General features: G+C 58.7%; 1 protein-coding gene across 18 annotated transcripts in view; it reads right to left on the reverse strand.

Moving 5' to 3' along the window:
- Positions 1 to 21766, reverse strand: part of SYNGAP1 (synaptic Ras GTPase activating protein 1) — a 42413-nt gene extending 20647 nt beyond the window's left edge. For 10 of the 18 annotated variants that reach the window (XR_010350705.1, XM_064399451.1, XM_064399445.1 and 7 more), the window contains exons 1-11: positions 21619 to 21694; positions 19585 to 19702; positions 17549 to 17659; positions 15752 to 15905; positions 15573 to 15671; positions 11824 to 12378; positions 10970 to 11114; positions 7573 to 7717; positions 7242 to 7478; positions 5422 to 5623; positions 1904 to 2079 (exon numbers count right to left, since the gene is read on the reverse strand). Coding sequence is in view for 16 of the 18 variants with exons in the window: in XM_064399451.1 (XP_064255521.1) it covers positions 1904 to 2079; positions 5422 to 5623; positions 7242 to 7478; positions 7573 to 7717; positions 10970 to 11114; positions 11824 to 12378; positions 15573 to 15671; positions 15752 to 15905; positions 17549 to 17659; positions 19585 to 19702; positions 21619 to 21655 (1979 nt within the window). In the remaining 2 variants the exon portion in view is untranslated. Of the gene's footprint in view, positions 1 to 1903; positions 2080 to 5421; positions 5624 to 7241; positions 7479 to 7572; positions 7718 to 10969; positions 11115 to 11823; positions 12379 to 15572; positions 15672 to 15751; positions 15906 to 17548; positions 17660 to 19584; positions 19707 to 21618 lie in introns of those variants that run through there. The other 8 variants (XR_010350706.1, XM_064399457.1, XM_064399458.1 and 5 more) reach the window with 3 other exon arrangements.
- Positions 21767 to 23208: the final 1442 nt, after the last annotated feature.

The following is a 23208-nucleotide window of genomic DNA, read 5'->3' on the forward strand; positions in this document are numbered from 1 at the left end:
GGACACCTGGAACAGGTGTGAACACCAGAGGACACAGGGGGGGGACAAGTGAGACCCCCAGAGACACCTGGGACAGGTGGGGACACCAGGGCAAGACAGGTGACACCCCCAGGTGAAATCTGGAGACACCTGGGACAGATAATGACATCCATGGGGACACAGGGGGGGACAGGTGAGACCCCCAGGGACACCTGGGATAGGTGGGGACACCAGGGACACCTGGGACAGATGAGGGACACCGGGGCAGGACAGGTGACACCCCCAGGTGAAATCTGGAGGCACCTGGGACAGGTGGTGACATCCAGGGGGACACAGGAGGGGACAGGTGAGACCCCCAGGTGAGACCCAGGGACACCAAGGGAACATGGAGGGGACAGGTGAGACCCTCAGGTGAGACCCAGGGTCACTTGGGACAGGTGGGGACACCAGGGGACTCAGGGCAGGACAGGTGAGACCCTCAGGTGAGACCTCAGGCAATGACAGGTGACATTGGGGGTCACAGGTGGGACGTGAGGGTCCCGCGGGTATTTGGGGGTCACCACGGGGACATTGGTGGGGCCACAGGTGGGCAGGGCCACCCCAGGTGAGACCGAGGGCCACCAGGTGAGGCCAGGTGAGACAGGGGGACACTTTGGCCACAGAAGGCGACACAAGGTGAGACTGACAGGTGGGTGAGGCCACACCAGGTGAGGCCAGGTGAGACTTTGGCCACAAAAGAGGACACCGGGAAGGGCTGACAGGTGGGTGAGGCCACACCAGGTGAGGCCAGGTGAGACTTTGGCCACAAAAGAGGACACCAGGAGGGGCTGACAGGTGGGTGAGGCCACACCAGGTGAGGCCAGGTGAGACTTTGGCCACAAAAGAGGACACCAGGAGGGGCTGACAGGTGGGTGGGGCCACACCAGGTGAGGCCAGGTGAGACTTTGGCCACACAGGGGGACACTGGGAGGAGCCGACAGGTGGGTGGGGTGACCCCAGGTGAGGCCAGGTGAGACGGGGGGGACACCTTGGCCAACCAAGGAGACATAATGTGGGGTGACAGGTGGGTGGGGCTACCCCAGGTGAGGCCAGGTGAGACAGGGGGACACACTGGCCACAGAAGGGGACACAAGGTGGGGCTGACAGGTGGGTGGGGCCATGCCAGGTGAGATAGGGGGACATCTTGGATACACAAGGGGACACAAGGGGCAGGTGACAGGTGGGTGGGGCTACCCCAGGTGACACCAGGTGAGACAGGGGGACACTTTGGCCACACAAGAAGACATAATGGGGGGTGACAGGTGAGTGGGGCCACACCAGGTGAGGCCAGGTGAGACCTTGGCCACACAAAGAGACATGACAGGAGGTGACAGGTGGGTGGGGCCACACCAGGTGAGGCCAGGTGAGATGGGGGACACCTTGGCCACAGAAGGGGACATGAGGTGGGGCTGACAGGTGGATGAGGCCACGCCAGGTGAGGCCAGGTGAGACTTTGGCCACACAAGGGGACACTGGGAGGAGCCGACAGGTGGGTGGGGTGACCCCAGGTGAGGCCAGGTGAGACGGGGGGACACATTGGCCACAGAAGGGGACACAAGGTGGGGCTGACAGGTGGGTGGGGCCATGCCAGGTGAGATAGGGGGACATCTTGGCCACAGAAGGGGACATGAGGGGCAGGTGACAGGTGGGTGGGGTGACCCCAGGTGAGGCCAGGTGAGACAGAGGGACACTTTGGCCACACAAGAAGACATAATGGGGGGTGACGGGTGGGTGGGGCCACCCCAGGTGAGGCCAGGTGAGACCTTGGCCACACAGGGGGACACTGGGAGGAGCCGACAGGTGGGTGAGGTCACCCCAGGTGACACCAGGTGAGACAGGGGGACACCCTGGCCCCGGAAGCAGGCACGGGGGCAGGTGCGCTCACCTGTTGAGGTCGCGCACGAGGTAGGGCTGCAGGTCGGCCGAGGGCCCGCGCAGCACCAGCCCCTTGGGCGGCAGCCGCTCGCCCTGGCTGGGCTGGCGCTGCAGGTGAGGGTTGCGCAGCGCCACGCTGATGTCCGTCAGCAGCCGCGGCAGCGGGCCCAGCTTCAGCAGCGCCTCCTGCGGACAGGTGAGCACACCTGAGTGCACCTGAGGGCACCTGAGTGCACCTGGAACCTCATCTAGATCAACCCCATTGATCTCCCAATGACTGTGACAGGGCCCAGCTTCAGCAGCGCCTCCTGCGGACAGGTGAGCACACCTGAGTGCACCTGAGGGCACCTGGGGACACCTGAGTGCACCTGGAACCTCATCTAGAGCAACCCCATTGATCTCCCAATGACTGCAACGGGGCCCAGCTTCAGCAGCGCCTCCTGCGGACAGGTGAGTGCACCTGAGTGAGCCTGGGAACACCTGAGCACACCTGAGTGCACCTGGAACCTCATCTAGAGCAACCCCATTGATTTCCCAATGCCTACAACGGGGCCCAGCTTCAGCAGCGCCTCCTGCAGACAGGTGAGCACACCTGAGTGAGCCTGGGAACACCTGAGCACACCTGAGTGCACCTGGGAGCACCTGAGTGCACCTGAGTGAGCCTGGGCACACCTGAGTGCACCTGAGTGCACCTGAGTGCACCTGAGCGCACCTGGAACCTCATCTAGAGCAACCCCATTGATTTCCCAATGACTGCAACGGGGCCCAGCTTCAGCAGCGCCTCCTGCGGACAGGTGAGAGCCTGAGTGCACCTGGGGACACCTGAGTGCACCTGAGTGCACCTGAGTGCTCCTGGGAGCACCTGAGTGTGCCTGGGAGCACACCTGAGCAAATCTGAGAGCACCTGGGAACACCTGAGCGCACCTGAGTGCACCTGGGAGTACCTGAGTGCAACTGAGTGCACCTGGGGACACCTGAGTGCACCCCCAATGCCTACAAGGGAGCCCAGCTTCAGCAGCGCCTCCTGCGGACAGGTGAGCACACCTGAGTGCACCTGAGGGCACCTGGGAGCACCTGAGTGCTCCTGGAACCTCATCTAGAGCAACCCCATTGATCTCCCAATGACTGTGACAGGGCCCAGCTTCAGCAGCGCCTCCTGCGGACAGGTGAGCACACCTGAGTGCACCTGAGGGCACCTGGGAGCACCTGAGTGCTCCTGGAACCTCATCTAGAGCAACCCCATTGATCTCCCAATGACTGTGACAGGGCCCAGCTTCAGCAGCACCTCCTGCGGACAGGTGAGAGCCTGAGTGCACCTGAGGGCACCTGAGGGCACCTGGGGACACCTGAGTGCTCCTGGAACCTCATCTAGAGCAACCCCATTGATCTCCCAATGACTGCAATGGGGTCCAGCTTCAACAGCGCCTCCTGCGGACAGGTGAGAGCCTGAGTGAGCCTGGAAACACCTGAGCACACCTGAGTGCACCTGAGCGCACCTGGAACCTCATCTAGATCAACCCCATTGATTTCCCAGTGACTGCTATGGGGCCCAGCTTCAGCAGCGCCTCCTGCGGGACAGGTGAGCACACCTGAGTGCACCTGAGTGCAACTGAGTGCACCTGAGAGCACCTGGGGACACCTGAGTGCACCTGAGAGCACCTGGGGACACCTGAGTGCTCCTGGAACCTCATCTAGAGCAACCCCATTGATTTCCCAATGACTGCAATGGGGCCCAGCTTCAGCAGCGCCTCCTGCGGACAGGTGAGTGCACCTGAGTGCACCTGAGTGAGCCTGGACACACCTGAGTGCACCTGAGTGCACCTGGGAACACCTGGAACTTCATCTAGAGCAACCCCATTGATATCCCAATGACTGTGACATGGGCCCAGCTTCAGCAGCGCCTCCTGCAGACAGGTGAGTGCACCTGAGTGAGCCTGGGAACACCTGAGCACACCTGAGTGCACCTGGGGACACCTGAGTGCACCTGGAACCTCATCTAGAGCAACCCCATTGATCTCCCAATGACTGCAATGGGGCCCAGCTTCAGCAGCGCCTCCTGCAGACAGGTGAGTGCACCTGAGTGAGCCTGGGAACACCTGAGCACACCTGAGTGCACCTGGGGACACCTGAGTGCACCTGGAACCTCATCTAGAGCAACCCCATTGATCTCCCAATGACTGCAATGGGGCCCAGCTTCAGCAGCGCCTCCTGCAGGACAGGTGAGTGCACCTGGGTGAGCCTGGGAACACCTGAGCACACCTGAGTGCACCTGGGAGCATCTGGGAGCACCTGAGTGTGCCTGGGAGCACCTGGGAGCACCTGAGTGCACCTGAGCACACCTGGGACCTCTCACTGACTGCACACGGGGGACCCCAATGACTGTGACAGGGCCCAGCTTCAGCAGCGCCTCCTGCGGGGGGCACTCAGCTCACCTGGGCACACCTGGGCACACCTGGGCAGGTGGGACCCCTGGGACCTCACCTGGGGGCACCCCAGGAGCCTCCCATGATGGGACACCTGCGATGGCTGGGGGGCGTCACCCCGCCCATGACCACCCCAGGTGAGGCTGTGCCTGCACAGGTGAGGTTCACACTGCACAGGTGAGGCCGTGGGTGCACAGGTGAGGTTCACACCGCACAGGTGAGGCTGTGCCCGCACAGGTGAGGCCGTGGGTGCACAGGTGAGGCCATGGTTGCACAGGTGAGGCCGTGGGTGCACAGGTGAGGTTCACACCGCACAGGTGAGGCTGTGCCCGCACAGGTGAGGTTGAGCCCACACAGGTGAGGTTCTCACTGCGCAGGTGAGGCTGTGGGTGCACAGGTGAGGTTCTCACTGCACAGGTGAGGCCGTGGGGGGCTCCCCAGGTGCGCCCAGGTGCGGTACCTTGCTGAGCTGGCTCATGACCTCCCAGAGCAGCGCGTGCAGCGTGGACATCCCCATGGCCACCCCCCAGGTGTCCCCCAGGTGAGGCTGTGCCCGCACAGGTGAGGCCATGGGTGCACAGGTGAGGCCGTGGGTGCACAGGTGATGCCATGGGTGCACAGGTGAGGCCATGGGTGCACAGGTGAGGCCATGGGTGCACAGGTGAGGTTCTCACTGCACAGGTGAGGCTGTGGGTGCAGAGGTGAGGCCATGGGTGCACAGGTGAGGCCGCGGGTGCAGAGGTGAGGCCATGGGTGCACAGGTGAGGCCGTGGGTGCACAGGTGAGGTTCTCACTGCACAGGTGAGGCCATGGGTGCACAGGTGAGGCCGCAGGTGCAGAGGTGAGGCCATGGGTGCACAGGTGAGGCCGTGGGTGCACAGGTGAGGTTCTCACTGCACAGGTGAGGCCATGGGTGCACAGGTGAGGCTGTGGGTGCAGAGGTGAGGCCATGGGTGCACAGGTGAGGCCGTGGGTGCACAGGTGAGGTTCTCACTGCACAGGTGCAGCCATGGGTGCACAGGTGAGGCCGTGGTTGCACAGGTGAGGCCGTGGGTGCACAGGTGAGATTGTCACCACACAGGTGAGGGGGTCACAGGTGCGGTACCTTGCTGAGCTGGCTCATGACCTCCCAGAGCAGTGCGTGCAGCGTGGACAGCTCGCGGCCCAGGTCGATGTAGCCCTCGAAGCTGGTGCTGTTGGTCAGCGTGTCCAGGTTGGAGATCTCGTACAGGAACTGCTGCATGCTGGCCCACTCCAGCTCCAGGAACTCGTTCATGAACGCCATGTACTCCTCCTTGCTCCCGAACCTGGCACAGGGCCACAGGTGAGGACGGGGCCGGCAGGTGGGCAGGGACACCCCCAGCAGGTGAGGGTGGGGCTGGCAGGTGGGCAGGAACACCTCCTGCCATCAGGTGGGCAGGAACATCCCTCAGCAGGTGAGGGCAGGGCCACCAGGTGGGTGGGAACACCTCCTGACAGGTGAGGGCGGGGCCACCAGGTGGGCGGGAACACCTCCTGATAGGTGAGGGTGGGGCTGGCAGGTGTGCAGGAACATCTCCCAGCAGGTGAGGGCAGGGCCACCAGGTGGATGGGGACACCTCCAGCAGGTGAGGGCAGGACCACCAGGTGGTCGGGAACACCTCCTGACAGCTGAGGGTTGGGCCAGCAGGTGGGTGGGAACATCCCCAAAAGGTGAGGGTGGGGCTGGCAGGTGGGCAGGGACAGGGACATTCCCAGCAGGTGAGGGTGGGGGAGCCAGATGGGCAGGAACATCTCCTGCCATCAGGTGTGCAGGAACATCTCCCAGCAGGTGAGGATGGGGCCAGCAGGTGGAGGGAATCCCCAATGTGAGGGGTGGGGTGGGAGGTGGCAGGTGAGGGGGAGGAAGGGTGGGAAGTGGGGGTTGTCCATCATCCATCATCATCATGTTGTCATCCATTGTCAGTCACTGCCATCATCATTATCATCATCATCCATCATCATCATCCATCCATCATCATCATCCATCATCATCCTTCATTCACCATCATCCATCATCATCACCCTTCATCCATCATCACCCTTTATCCGCCATCATCCACCCATCATCATCATCCTTTATCCATTATCATCCATCCATCATCATCCTTCATCCACCATCATCATCCATCATCATGCATCATCATCCTTCATCCATCACCATCATCATCCATCATCACGCATCATCATCCTTCATCCATCACCATCCTTCATCCATCATCATCCATTATCATCCATCATCATCATCATCATCCATCCATCCATCCATCATCATCCTTCATCCACCATCATCATCCTTCATCCATCACCATCCTTCATCCATCATCATCCATTATCATCCATCATCATCATCATCATCCATCATCCATCCATCATCATCCTTCATCCATCATCATCCTACATCCATCATCATCATCATCCATCATCATCCTTCATCCATTATCATCATGCATTATCATCCATCATCCATCCCTCATCATCCTTCATCCATCATCATCATCCATCATCCATCCCTCATCATCCTTCATCCATCATCATCATCCATCCATCATCATCCTTCATCAATTGTCATCTTTCATCATCATCATCCATCATCATCTACCATTATCATCCATCGTCAACCATCATCCGTCATCGTCCATCATCATGAGTTGTCCATGGTTATTGGTCATCCCTTGTCATCATCATCATCAATTGTCATCATCCATCATCCATCCATCATCACCCGCCATCCATCATCACCCATCATGATCCATCAACCATCATCATCTATCATCCATCATCATCTACTGTCATCATTCATCATCCATCCATCCTTCATCAATCCCTCATCCATCATCCATCTCCACCATTCCACCCCTTCCTGTCCCCACTCCCGCCCCTTCCCCATTCCCTCGCCGCCCTCACTTGGTGAAGTTGGCCAAGTTCTGGATGACCTTGGCGATGAGGGTCAGCGTCCGCGCCGTCTGCTCGTCGGGGTACTCCTGCATGAGGCCAAAGAGGCTGGGGGACATCACGGCGGGGCACAGGAAGCGCAGGAAGAGCGAGGCGCTGATCAGGCGGTCGGCGATGTCCTCGCGCCCGCGCTCGGCGCAGCGCAGCCGCCACGAGGCGAACACCTCCTTCAGCTCCCGCGGGAACACGCTGCCGCAGGACACGGTGGCACGCGGTGTCACACGGTGTCACACGGCGTCACCCGGACCTCCCCGGGATGTCCCCGCCGCGTCCCCGCACTCACCAGTGGGAGTTGACCACCTTGCAGAGCGCCAGCTCGCAGCACATGCGCAGGTTGGCCTGGTGGTCGGCCAGGGTGGAGGCCGAGCACTTCATGGGGTCCACCTCGCAGTTCTCCTCCGACTCGTAGAGCGCACGGATGAACTCGCCTGCGGCACGGCGCGGGCAGGGGGACACGGGGACACCCACGGGGACACCGAGGGGTGGGGGGAGAAGGGACCCGACCGTGTCATGGAGGTGACAAGGGACCAGACAATGATCTCATGATGGTGGTGATGGAACATGGCCATGAGTGAGGACCCATCCAATGATCTCATGATGGTGGTGATGGAACATGGCCATGAGTGGGACCACCCAAAGATGTCATTATGGTGGCGATGGAACATGACCATGAGAGGGGATCATCCCATGACCTAACGGCCATGACAGGGACCACCCAACCATGTCATGGATGTGAGAAGGGAACCACCCAAAGATCTCATAGTGATGGTGATGGAACATGGCCATGAGTGGGACCACCCAATGACCTAATGGCCATGAGTGAGGAACACCCAAAGATCTCATGATGGTGGTGATGGAACATGGGCGTGAGTGGGGACCACCCAACCATGTCATGGCCATGAGTGAGGACCCATCCAATAATCTCATGATGGTGGAGATGGAACATGGTCATGAGTGGGGACCACCCAATGACCTAATGGCCATGAAATGGAACCACCCAAAGATCTCATGATGGTGGTGATGGAATATGGCCACGAGTAAGGATCACCCAATGACCTAATGGCCGTGAGTGGGGACCACCCAACCATGTCACGGATGTGAGAAGGGACCACACAAAGATCTCATGGTGGTGATGGTGGAACATGGCCATGAGTATGGATCACCCAATGACCTAATGGCCATGAAATGGGACCACCCAAAGATCTCATGATGATGGTGGTGGAACATGACCGTGAGTGGGGAGCATCCAATGACCTAATGGCCATGAGTGAGGACCACCCAAAGATCTCATGGTGGTGGTTATGGAACATGAGCGTGAGTGGGGACCACCCAACCATGTCATGGCCATGAGTGAGGACCCATCCAATGATCTCATGGTGGTGGTGATGGAACATGACCATGAATGGAGACCATCCAATGACCTAATGGCTGTGAGTGGGGATTGCTCAGAGATCTCGTGATGGATCATGATGGTGATGATGGAACATGGCCATGAGTGGGGAGCATCCAATGACGTAACGGCCATGACAGGGACCTCCCAACTGTGTCATGGATGTGAGAAGGGACCACCCAAAGATGTCATGATGGTGGTGGTGGAACATGGCCATGAGTAGGGATCACCCAATGACGTAATGGCCATGAGTGAGGACCACCCAAAGATCTCATGGTGGTGGTGATGGAACCTGGCCATGAGTGGAGACCATCCAGTGACCTAGTGGCCATGAGTGGGGACCACCCAATGATCTCATGAAGGTGGTGATGGAACATGACCATGAGTGGGGACCACCCAATGACCTAATGGCCATGAAATGGGACCACCCAAAGATCTCATGATGGTGGTGATGGAACCTAGCCATGAGTGAGGACTCATCCAGTGATCTCATGATGGTGGTGATGGAACATGAGCATGTACTGGGGACCACCCAATGACCTAATGGCCATGAGTGGGGATCACCCAGAGATCTCATGATGGTGATGATGGAACATGGCCATGAGTGGGGAGCATCCAATGACCTAATGGCCATGAGTGAGGACCACCCAATGATCTCATGATGGATCATGATGGTGGTGATGGAACATGGCCATGAGTGGGGAGCATCCAATGACCTAATGGCCATGAGTGAGGACCACCCAATGATCTCATGATGGATCATGATGGTGGTGATGGAACATGGCCATGAGTGGGGAGCATCCAATGACCTAATGGCCATGAGTGAGGACCACCCAATGATCTCATGATGGTGGTGATGGAACATGGCCATGAGTGGGGACCACCCAACCATGTCATGGATGTGAGAAGGGACCACCCAAAGATCTCATGATGGTGGTGATGGAACATGACTGTGAGTGGGGACCATCCAATGGTGTCATGGATGTGCGAAGGGACCAACCATTGATCTCATGATGGTGGTGATGGAACTTGAGCATGAGTGGGGACCAGCCAATGACCTGATGGCCATAAGTGGAGACCACCCAACCGCATCATGGATGTGAGAAGAGACCACCCAATGATTTCATGATGGTGATGATAAAATGTGGCCATGGGTGGGGACCACCCAAGATCTCATGATGATGGTGGTAATGGAACCTGGAACCACCCAATGATCTCACGGCCATGAGAAGGAAGGACCCAACAATCTCGCGATGGTGATGATGGAACCTGGTTATCAGTGGGGACCACCCAACCTCGTCATGACCACAAGAAGGGGCCACCCAGCCATGTCAGGGCCATAAGCAGGGACCACACGAATGTCACATGGCCACAAGGAGAGACCACCCAACCATCTCATTGATGAAGGTGATGGAACTTGATTATGAGTAGGGACCACCCAACCATCCCAGAACAATCTGACTGGGGACAAGGCGGTGAAAAGAGACCACCCAATGATCTCATGGCCATGAGAAGGAACAACCCAACAATCTCATGATGGTGGTGATGGAACCAGGCTGTGAGCAAGGACCACCCAAACATCTCATGACCACAAAAAGGGGCCACGCAACCATCTCATGACGACAACAGGTGGCCACCCAAGCATCTCATGACCACCTGTGGGACCACCCAATGACCTCATGATGGTGATGATGGAACCAGGCTGTGAGCAGGGACCTCCCAAACATCTCATGACCACAACAAGGGGCCACCCAACCATGTCATGGCCATGAGTAGAGACCACCCACATATCTTGTGAATGTGAGAAGGGACAACCCAACCATCTCATTATGGTGATGATGGAATCTGGTCATGTGTGGGACCCCAAACAATGTCATGGCCATGGGAAGGGACAATCCAATGATCTCATGATGGTTGTGATGGAAACTGGCCATGAGTGAGGACCACCCAATGATCTCACGATGGTGGTGATGGTGTGAATGGGCACCATCCAATGACTGCATAGCCATAAGTGAGGACCACCCAATGACCTCATGATGGTGGTAATGGTGTGAATGGGCACCATCCAATGACCGCATAGCCATAAGTGGGGACCACTCAAGCATCTCATGATGACAAGAAGGGGCCACCCAACCATGTTAATGCCATGAGTGGGGAACACCCAGTGATTTCATGGCCATGAGAAGGAAAAACCCAACTTCATGGCCATGAGTGGGACCACCCATCCCACCACACCCCCGCCAACGAGACCACGCCCCCTCTGACACCTCTCAGTGCCATTGGCACTCACCAATGGCATCCTTGAGGTATTTCTGGCCGATGAGCTTCAGATACTCCTCGATGGCTTTGGTGGCCAAGGTGTTCTCCCGGAAGATCAGATGCTCCCGGTCCATGAAACGATCCACCTCCGTCATGGCCATGTCCGACAGGAAGTCCTGCCAGCAACCGTCAGTGTGGCCCAGGGCCAGACATCCTTCTGTCCCTTATCCATCATCCATCCATCCATCCATCCATCCATCATCCATCCATCCATCCATCCATCCATCCATCCATCCATCATCCATCATCCATCCATCATCCATCCATCCATCATCCATCCATCATCCATCCATCCATCCATCCATCCATCATCCATCCATCAATCATCCATCCATCATCCATACATCATCCATCATCCATCATCCATCCATCCATCATCCATCCATCATCCATCATCCATCCATCCATCCATCCATCCATCATCCATCCATCCATCATCCATCCATCCATCCATCCATCATCCATCCATCCATCCATCCATCCATCCATCCATCCCTGTCCATCCATCATCCATCCATCCATCATCCATCCATCCATCATCCATCCATCCATCCATCCATCCATCCATCCATCCATCCTTCATCCATCCATCCATCCATCCATCCATCCATCATCCATCCCAACCTCCCAGATCCCACCATTCCAACCCCAAATCCCCACCTTGGTCTTGCCGGTGCTCTGCAGGATGTGCACCAGCGCGCAGGCCACCTCCAGCTCCTTCCTTCCATCCATCCATCCATCCATCCATCCATCCATCCATCCATCCATCCATCCCAATCCATCCCAATCCCCAGATCCCATGATTCCAACCCCCCGCAGCCCCACCTTGGCCTTGCCGGTGCTCTGCAGGATGTGCACCAGCGCGCAGGCCACCTCCTCCTTGCTCTTGACGCTGAGCACGGGCTCCAGCACGGCGCAGAGCATGCGGTAGTTGTTGGTGACGTACTCGGCGAACTCCTTGTAGAGCTCCATGGGCAGGATGCTCATGGTCTGGAAGCGGCTCTTGACCCGCAGCGCCGGGCACCCGGCCTTGCTCTTGCTGCCGCTGGGCTGGCTCAGGGGGTACCACTGCTCGGCGAAGTGCCGCCCGGTGACGCTGGCGATGGGGATGCTCACCATGCCCACGTAGTTGCTCTTGTCCTTCTTCCTCTTCTTGTCGGTGTCCTTGTAGAGGTGCAGGCGGATGGTGCGCACGGCGGGCAGGTTGTTGAACTCGAAGTGCTCGCCCCAGAAGACGTTGTCGGTGCGGGCCTTGCTGGTGGTGCGTGCGTACAGCATGTCGTCCAGGCACAGCTCGCAGTAGTAGCGCTTCTTGGGCGGCAGGTCGCGCGCCTCGATCACCCACAGCTTCAGCACGTTGTCCACGCGGCGGCTGTTGTCCTGCGGGGTCAGAGCCCGCGGGCACCCCGTGGTCAGGGCACCGGGGAGTGGCAACCCCGTGGAGCAGCTCAGAGCCACAGAGGGCCGTCCTTAGCCCGGGTGGGATCAGTGCCAGGTGACCATCCCCTCTGACACCAGGTGAGCGTTAACACCAGGTGACCATCAATGCCAGCTGACCATCAACGCCAGCTGACCATCAATACCAGCTGACCATCAGCATCAGGAGGCCTTCAATGCCAGGTGACCATCCCCCTTGCCACCAGGTGATCATTAACGCCAGGTGACCATCAAAGCCAGCTGACCATCAACACCAGTTGGCCACCAACACCAGGTGACCATCCCCACTGACACCAGGTGACCATCAATGCCAGGTGACCATCCCCATTGCCACCAGATGAGTGTTAACACCAGGTGACCATCAATGCCAGGTGACCATCAACACCAGCTGACCATCAACGCCAGGTGACCATCCCCCTTGCCACCAGGTGATCGTTAACACCAGGTGACCATCAACACCAGGTGACCATCAACTCCAGGTGACCACCCCCACTGACACCAGCTGACCATGAACGCCAGGTGACCATCAATGCCAGGTGACCATCCCCATTGCCACCAGGTGATCATTAACTCCAGCTGGCCACCAACGCCAGGTGACCATCAACGCTCACTGACCATCAACACCCACTGACCACCAAGGCCAGCTGACCATCCCTATTGCCACTAGCTGATTGTTAACACCAGCTGGCTACCAACACCAGCTGGCTACCAACACCAGCTGACCATCAGCCCCCACTGACCATCAGCACCCACTGACCATCAACATCAGTTGACCATCCCCATAACCACCAGCTGATCATTAACACCACATTACCATCTACACCAGCTGACCATCAACACCAACTGACCACACTCATCACCATTGCTCAACCGTCCTCACCCCCACCAGCTGACCATCAACACCAGCTGACCATCAACATAATGAACACCCTCAACACCAGCTGACCATCAGCATCCCCTCCAACTGACCACCCAGACGACCATCAACACCCCCTGACCAGGCTCATCACCATTGCTTGACCGTCCCTACTCTGGCTGACATCAACACCAACGGACCACCCCCATTCCCATCAGATGACCACCAACACCCCCTGACCATTCTCATCCCCACCAGTTGACCATCAAGCACAGGTGACCATCAACACCAGTTGACCGGGCTCATCACCACTGCTTGACCATCCTTATCCCAGCTGACATCAACACCGGGTGACCATCTTCATCCCCACCAGTTAACCATCAACACCGGGTGACCATCGACACACTTGGCCATAAACACCACAACCACCCCACCACCAGTTGACCATCAAGCACCAGTTGACCATCAATAGGAGTTGACCAGCTCCATCACCAGCTGATGATCAATATCAGCTGTCCACTTCCATCACCAGCTGACCATTGACACCATGACCATCCTTATCACCATGACCATCCCCACCAGCTGACCACTCCCATGACCAGTTAATCAACAACACCAGCTGACCATTTCTATTCCCACCACTTCACCATCCCCATGACCAGTCGCCCACCCCCATGACCCATTGTCTCTCCCCATAACCAGCTGAACATCAAACACCAGTTGACCATTGAACACCAGTTAATGACCCCTATCCCCAGCTGCCCATCCCCATGACCAGCCCCATGACCAGTTGCCCACCCCCGTGACCCACTGTCTCTCCCCATCACCAGTTGACCATCAAACACCTTTTAACAAACCCATCCCCACCAGTTGCCCATCCCCATGACCAGTTGCCCACCCCCATGACCCACTGTCTCTCCCCATATCCAGCTGACCATCAAACACCAGGTAATGGCCCCCATCCCTGCCAGTTGCCCTCTCCCATGACCAGTTGCCCATCCCCATGACCAGTTGCCCAACCCCATGACCAGTTGCCCATCCCCATGACCAGTTGTCCATCCCCGTGACCAGTTGTCCATCCCCACCAGTTGCCCTCTCCTGTTACCAGTTGACTCTCCCCGTAACCAGTTGACCGTCAAACACCAGTTGACCATTGAACACCAGTTAACAAACCCATCCCCATGACCAGTTGCCCACCCCCATGACCCATTGGCTCTCCCCATAACCAGTTGACCATTGTACACCAGTTAGTGACCCCCATCCCCCAGTTGCCCATCCCCATGACCCATTGACCAACCCCATGACCCATTGACTCTCCCCATAACCAGCTGATCATCAAACACCAGTTAACGGCCCCCATGCTCACCAGTTGTCCTCTCTCATGACCAGTTGCCCACTTCCATAACCAGTTGCCCATCCCCATGACCTGTTGACCCTCCCCATAACCAGTTGACCGTCAAACACCACTGACCACCCCCATCCCCACCATCTGACAACTCCCCTGACCAGTTGACCCTCCCCATCACCAGCTGACCATCAAACACCAGTTAATGGCCCCGATCCCTGCCAGTTGCCCACCCCCGTGACCAGTTGCCCACCTCCATGACCAGTTGCCCACCTCCATGACCAGTTGCCCACCCCTGTGACCAGTGGCCCACCCCTGTGACCAGCTGACCCTCCCCATAACCAGTTGACCACCAAACACCAGTTGCCCACCCCTGTGACCAGTTGCCCCACCCCCATGACCAGTTGCCCACCTCCATGACCAGTTGCCCACCCCTGTGACCAGTTGACCCTCCCCATAACAGCTGACCACCAAACACCAGTTGACCATCAAACACCACTGACCACCCCCATCCCCACCAGTTGTCCACTTCCATGACCAGTTGCCCAGCCCTGTGACCAGTTGCCCAGTTCCATGACCCATTGACCCTCCCAATAACCAGTTGACCACCAAACACCAGTTGACCATCAAACACCACTGACCACTCCCATCCCCACCAGTTGTCCACTTCCATGACCAGTTGCCCATCCCCATGATCAGTTGCCCACCCCCATGACCAGTTGCCCATCCCCATGACCAGTTGCCCAGTTCCATGACCCGTTGACCCTCCCCATAACCAGTTGACCACCAAACACCAGTTGACCATCAAACACCACTGACCACCCCCATCCCCACTAGTTGCCCACCGCCATTCCCACTAGCCCCGCCCCCATCCCCACTAGCCCCGCCCCATCCCCTCTAGCCCCTCCCCTCGCTGTGGCCCCGCCCATTCCCCACCTTGTTGGGTTTCACGGCGCGCTGCAGGTTCTCGATCCATTTGTCCCTCTCGGCCGCCGACCGGCAGGCGAAGCACTTGGTGCCCGACGCCGTGGTCACCTGCGGGCCCCGCCCCCCGCCACAGGTGAGCCACGCCCCCGGCAGGGCCCCGCCGCCGCGGAAGGTTCCGGAACGCCCACCTCGAAGCAGAACTCCTGGCCCAGGATGCTGCTGTGCACGGCCTTGATGATGGAGTCCTCGTCCAGGTTGAGCTCCAGCGCCTCGGCCGCGCTCGAGGGGCTCAGCAGCGACTCGTGCGAGTGCGACTCCTTAAAGCTCTGCATCAGCCGGGCCCTGCGCGGGGCGGGAATTGCGGGAATTCGGGGGGATCGGGGGGCCCGGGGGGGCTGGGGGCATCCGGGGGGATCTGGGGGGTTCTGGGGGCATTTGGGACAGATTTAGGGGCATTTTAGGGGGATTTGGGGAGGTTTGTGCGAGTGCGACTCCTTAAAGCTCTGCATCAGCCGGGCCCTGCATGGGGGGTTTGGGAATTTCGGGAATTCGGGGAGATCTGGTGGGGGATCTGGGGGGTTCTGGGGGGCATTTGGGACAGATTTGGGGTCATTTTAGGGGGATTTGGGGAGGTTTGTGCGAGTGCGACTCCTTAAAGCTCTGCATCAGCCGGGCCCTGCATGGGGGGTTTGGGAATTTCGGGAATTCGGGGGAATTGGGGGGGCCCCGGGGGGGCTGGGGGAATTTGGGGGATTTGGGGGGAATTTGGGTTTTTAGGGTGGATTTTAGGGCATTTTAGGAGGGATTTGGGGAGTTTTTGTGAGTGCTACTGCTTAAAGCTCTGCATCAGCCGGGCCCTGCATGAGGCAGGGGTTGGGAATTTTGGGAATTTGGGGGGATCTGGGGGGTCTGGGGGCATCCGGGGGGATCTGGGGGCATTTGGGACAGATTTAGGGGCATTTTAGGGGGATTTGGGGGGATTTAGGGGAGGTTTGTACGAGTGCGACTCCTTAAAGCTCTGCATCGGCCGGGCCCTGCATGGGGGGTTTGGGAATTTCGGGAATTCGGGGGGATCTGGCGGGGGGATCTGGGGGGGTCTGGGGGCATTTGTGGATTTTTGGGGGTATTTTGGGGGGATTTGGGCAGTTTGTACGAATGCGACTCCTTAAAGCTCTGCGTCAGCCGGGCCCTGCGTGGGGCGGGGGTTGGGAATTTTGGGAATTTGGGGGGATCTGGGAGGTCTGGGGGGGTCTGGGGGCATTTTAGGGGGATTTTAGGAGGATTTGGGGTCATTTTAGGAGGATTTGGGGTCATTTTAGGGGGATTTGGGCAGTTTGGGCGAGTGTGACTCCTTAAAGCTCTGCATCAGCCGGGCCCTGCAGGGGGGGTTTGGGAATTTTGGGAATTCGGGGGGATCTGGGGGGGTTCTGGGGGCATTTGGGGAGATTTGGGGGATTCTGGAGGGTTGGAAAGGGATTTGGGGGGGATTGGAGAGAATTTGGGGAAGATTTGAGGGAATTTTGGGGCATTTGCGGAGATTTGAGGGGATTTGGGAAGATTTGAGGGGGGGTTGGGGGGATTTTGGGGGATTTGAGGGAATTTTGGGGCATTTGAGGAGATTTGAAGGGATTTTGGGGAGGATTTGAGGGGATTTTGGGAGGATTTTTTGGGGAGGATTTGAGGGGATTTGAAGGGATTTTGGGGAGGATTTGAGGGGATTTTGGGAGGATTTTTTGCGGGGATTTGAGGGGATTTTGGGAGGATTTTTTGGGGAGTTTTGGGGGGATTTTGGGAGGATTTTTGGGGGAGTTTTGGGGGGATTTTGGGAGGATTTTTTGGGGAGGATTTGAGGGGATTTTGGGAGGATTTTTTGGGGAGTTTTGGGGGGATTTTGGGGAGTTCCTGGTGGAACTCAGGGCCCCCTCAGGGGGGACCCCCCAAGCCCCCCGGGGTGCCCCCAGGTGTGCCCCAGGTGGTGCCGGTACCTGTCACGCTCGGCGCTGTGGGAGCTGCTGGTCCAGTGCCCCCACATGTCCCCAAATGCCCCCGTGGTGTCCCCAGGTGTGCCCTGGTGTCCCCAGGTGTGTCCAGGTCTCCTAGGTGTGTCCCAGGTGTGTTTCCAGGTGTCCCCAGGTGCCCCCAAACTCCCTCAGGTGTGACCCCAGGTGTGTCCCCAGGTGTGACCCCAGGTGTGCCCAGGTGTGTCCAGGTGTGTCTAGGTGATCCCAAGTGTGCCCAGGTGACCCCTGGTGCCCCCAAGAGTCCCTGTGGTGTCCCCAGGTGTGTCCCAGGTGTGTCCCCAATGCCCACAGGTGCCCCCAGCTGTGCCCAGGTGTATCTCAGGTGTGCCCAGGTGTGTCTCAGGTGTGTCCCCAGTGGCCTCGCTGTACCCAGGTGTGTCCCAGGTGTACTCAGGTGTATCTCAGGTGTGTCTCAGGTGACCCAGGTGTACCCAGGTGTATCTCAGGTGTGTCCCAGGTGTATCTCAGGTGCCCCCAGGTGTGTCACCTGTCATGGTTGGTGCTCCAGAATCTGCCCCAAACCCCCTGAGGTGTGTCCCAGGTGTGCCCAGGTGTATCTCAGGTGTGTCCCAGGTGTGCCCAGGTGTATCTCAGGTGTGTCCCAGCTGTGTCCAGGTGTATCTCAGGTGTACCTGGATGTACCCAGGTGTATCCCCAATGCCCCAGCTGTACCCAGGTGTATCTCAGGTGTGCCCAGCTGTACCCAGGTGTGTCTCGGGTGCCCCCAGGTGTATCACCTGTTGTGGTCGGCGCTGCGGAAGCGCGGCAGGATCTGCTGGAAGCGGCCCCAGGTGTGTGAGGTGTGCCCAGGTGTGTCCCAGGTGTGTCCCCAGCACCCCAGCTGTGCCCAGGTGTGTCCCCAGTGCCCCAGGTGTATCCCAGGTGTATCTCAGGTGTGTCCCAGGTGTGTCCCCAATGCCCCAGCTGTACTCAGGTGCCCCCAGGTGTATCCCAGCTGTACCCAGGTGTGTCCCCAGTGCCCCAACTGTACCCAGTGTGTCTCAGGTGTATCTCAGGTGTCTCACCTGTCATGGTTGGCGCTGTGGAAGCACGGCAGGATCTGCCGGAAGCTGCCCCAGGTGTGTGAGGTGTGCCCAGGTGTGTCCCCAGTGCCCCAGGTGTATCTCAGCTGTACCAGGTGTATCTCAGGTGTATCCCAGGTGTATCCCAGCTGTACCCAGGTGTATCTCAGGTGTGTCCCCAGTGCCCCAGGTGTGCCCAGGTGTACCCAGGTGTGTCCGGGTGTATCCCAGGTGTGTCTCTGTTGTGCCCAGGTGTATCTCAGGTGTGTCCCCAATGCCCCAGCTGTAGCCAGGTGTGCCCAGGTGTATCTCAGGTGTGCCCCAGGTGTGTCCCCAGTGCCCCAGGTGTATCCCAGCTGTACCCAGGTGCCCCCAGCTGTACCCAGGTGTGCCCAGGTGTATCTCAGGTGTATCCCAGGTGTGTCCCAGGTGTGTCCCCAGTGCCCCAGCTGTACCCAGGTGTATCCCAGGTGCCCCCAGGTGTGCCAGGTGTGTCTCACCTGTCGTGGTTGGCGCTGCGGAAGCGCGGCAGGATCTGCCGGAAGCTGCCCCAGGTGTGTCCCAGGTGTATCCCCAGTGCCCCAGGTGTACCCAGGTGCCCCCAGGTGTGTCCCAGCTGTACCCAGGTGTATCCCAGGTGTACCCAGGTGTGCCCTGGTGTATCTCAGCTGTACCCAGGTGTGCCCAGGTGTACCCAGCTGTACCCAGGTGTGCCCAGGTGTACCCAGGTGTGCCCCGGTGTATCCCAGGTGTACCCAGCTGTACCCAGGTGTGCCCAGGTGTATCTCAGGTGTATCCCAGCTGTACCCAGGTGTATCTCAGCTGTACCCAGGTGTGCCCAGGTGTACCCAGGTGTGCCCAGGTGTATCTCAGGTGTGCCCCAGGTGTGTCCCCAGTGCCCCAGGTGTATCCCAGCTGTACCCAGGTATATCCCAGGTGTACCCAGGTGTGCCCAGGTGTGTCTCAGGTGTGTCTCACCTGTCGTGGTCGGCGCTGCGGAAGCGCGGCAGGATCTGCCGGAAGCTGCTGGTGCGGTCCAGCTTGGGCTGGCTCTTGGTGCGCTTGATGGAGCTCTTGAGGCGGCGGCTCAGGAAGCCTTGCTGGGGACAGGGGGCACACGGGGTCACGCGGGGTCACGCGGGGGTCACACCGGGGTCACACCGGGGTCACGGGGTCACGCAGGGGTCGGGGTCACCCAGGGGTCAGGGGACATTTGGGTCTGGAGTGTCAGAGGTCACTGAAGGGGCACTGGGGTCATTGGGGTCACCCAGAGGTCATCAAGTGACCACAGGGTCATTGGGGTCAAAGGGTCAGTGAGGGGTCAGGGATCACCAGGAGGTCACTGGGGTCTGGGGGGGGGTCATTGGGTCACAGTTTCCATGGCAACGGGCAGGAGTTGCCATGGCAACGGGTCACTCGGGACCTGGGTTACCCGGTTACCATGGCAACGGGGTATTCAGAACTCAGGTTACCCCGTTACCACGGCAACGAATTATTCCAGACCTGGTTCACCTGGTTCCCATGGTAACGGGTCATTCGGGACCTGGGTTATGTGGTTACCATGGCAACGGGTCATTCCAGATCCAGGTTACGTGGTTACCATGGCAACGGGTCATTCCGCATCCAGGCCACCTGGGACTGCGGTAACCCGTTACCATGGTAACCGGGTAACCCTGGCTCCCGACCTGGGTTACCTTTGTTGCCATGGCAACGGGCCATTCGGGACACAGGTTGCCCCGTTACCATGGCAACGGGTTGTCCCAGACTTGGGTTACCCCGTTACCATGGCAACGGGTACCGCAGGGCCACGGTTGCCATGGCGACAGGCAGCAAAGCATCGCAGCTCCCGTGGTGGCAGGAGGAGGGGTTGCCATGGCAACGGGGACGCAACGGGTCACAGCAACCCTGGCAACAGGCACAACCGCGGTAACCATGGCAACGGGGAGGCGCAGGGCCAGGGTAACCATGGCAACCGGCAGGACCACAGCAACACGGAAGTGATGGACTACGGTAACCATGGCAACGGGTGATGGGGGACAACGGCAACCATGGGCGACAGGTGTGCGGGGGGGGGGGGGCTGTACTCCAGTAACCATGGCAACGGCAGGTTGGGACCACGGCAACCATGGCAACGGGTGGGAGACGGGGTAACCATGGCAGCAGGCAGGTGGGGACCACGGTAACCATGGAAACGGGACCAGAGACCACGGTAACCATGGCAACGGGTGATGGGGGACCACAGTAACGGGTGTGTGATGGGGTAACCATGGCAACGGGTGCAGTGGGAACGTGGTAACCATGGCAACAGTTGGCAGAGCTGACTGCAGCCATGGCAACAGGTGGGGGGGGACGGACCACGGTAACCATGGCAACGGATACCAACAGTAACCAAGAGATAGGATGGTAACCATGGGAACGGGTGATGGGTGACAATGGTCACCGTGGCAACAGGGGGGACACGGTAACCATGGCAACAGATGACAACGGTAACCATGGAAATGGAGGGACCAGGACCACGGTAACCATGGCAACGGATGACTGATGGCAACGGTAACCAAGGCAACGGGGATGTGGGGATCACAGTAACCATGGCAACGGATGATGAGGAGGGGGGGGAAACACGGTTAACCATGGCAACAGATGACAATGGCAAACAGGCATGTGGGGACCACGGTAACCATGGCAACAGATGATGGGTGACAACGGTAACACATGGCAACGGGAATGTGGGGATCACAGTAGCACACGGCAATGGAAGATGGGGGGAACCACCATGGTAACCATGGCAACGGAATGATGTGGGACCACGGTAACGATGGTGATGCTCAGGCTGCGGTTGCCATGGCAATGAGCAGGCCGCGGTTTGCCACGGTGACAGTCAGGGCCACGGTAACGATGGTGACGCTCAGGCCGCGGTTGCCATGGTGACGGTCAGACCGCGGTCGCCACGGTGGACAGGCCGTGGTTGCCATGGTGACAGGCCGCGGTGGCCGCGGTGGCCGCGGCGCTCACCGAGGGCCGGAAGGGCGGCGCGGGGCGGCGCGTCCATGTTGATGCTGAACTGCTTCCCCCCGGGAACGCTCTCTCCTGCGGGGAGCGGCCGCCGTGGTAGTCTGGGAACGGGGGGGGGAACGGGGTCAGGACACCCCCAAACCCACCCCGAAACCCGGGGGACCCCAAATCCCATCCCAAAAAACCCGGGGGGACCCCAAAATCCCAGCCCAAAATCCAGGGACACCCCAAAATTACACCCCTAACCCAGGGGGAAACCCCAAAGCCTGAGGGGGGACCCCCAAAATCCAACCTGAAACCCCACCGGGGAGGCAAAGCCCACCCCAAAGACCGGGGGGGGACCCCAAACCTCCCCCCCAAAATCCAGGGAGACCCCAAAATTACACCCCTAACCCAGGGGAACCCAAAACCCAGGGGGGACCCCAAAAATCCCAGCCCAAAACCCGAGGGAACCCAAAATCCCTCTCCAAAACCCAGGGGGACCCAAAATGACACCCCAAAAACTAGAGGGACCCCAAATCCCCACCCCAAAACCCACCAGGAGTGGGTTTTGGGGGTGGGATTACACCCCTAACCCAGGGTACCCCCCAAAATCCCCACATCAAAAACTAAAGGGACCCAAATCCCACCCACCAAAACCCAGAGGAATCCCAAATCCCACCCCAAAATCCCGGGGAGACCCCCAAAATTACATCCCTAACCCAGGGGAACCCAAATCCCACCCCAAAAGCCGGGGGGGACCCCAAATCCCACCCCAGAACCTGAGGGGACCCCCAAAATCCCAACCCAAAATGCAGCAGGACCCCAAAACACACCCCAAAACATGGGGGGGGATCAAAACCCCACCCCAAAATTACACCCCAAAACCTGGAGAGCCCCAAATCCCAACACCCTGACCTGGGGGGAACCCCAAACCCACCCCAAAATCCCAGGGGGACCCCAAAATCCCAACCCAAAATGCAGCAGGACCCCAAAATCCCACCCCAAAACCCGTGGGAACCCAAAGCCCACCCCAAAATGTGGGAGACCCCAAAATCCCACCCCAAAATGCAGTGGGACACCAAAATACACCCGAAAACCTGGGGGGACCCCAAAATCCCAACCCAAAATACAGCAGGACCCCTAAAACACACCCCCAAAACTCGTGGGAACCCAAAGCCCCACCCCAAAACCTGGAGGGACCCCCCAAAATCCCAGCCCAAAATCCAGAGAGACCCCAAAATTACACCCCAAAACCCGGGAGAGCCCAAAATTAACCCCTAACTCAGGGGTATCCCCAATCCCACCCCAAAACTTGGGGAGACCTCAAAACCCCACCCCAAAACGGGGGGGGACCCAAAACCCGAACCCCAAAACTCAGGAGGAAAACCAAAATCCCTCCCCAAAACCCAGGGGAACCCCAAAATCCCACCCCAAAACTTGGGGGGGATCCAAAACCCCCACCCTGAAATCCAGAGAGACCCCAAAATTCCACCCCAAAATCCGGGAAACCCAAAATCCACACCCCAAAAGTACACCCCAAAATCCAGAGTACCCCCAAAATCCACCCCAAAACCTGGGGGGTCCAAAACCCCACCCTCAAAACTCAGG

This window comes from Passer domesticus, chromosome 26 (genome assembly GCF_036417665.1).
Source record: "Passer domesticus isolate bPasDom1 chromosome 26, bPasDom1.hap1, whole genome shotgun sequence".
In the NCBI taxonomy this organism is placed as follows: domain Eukaryota; kingdom Metazoa; phylum Chordata; class Aves; order Passeriformes; family Passeridae; genus Passer; species Passer domesticus.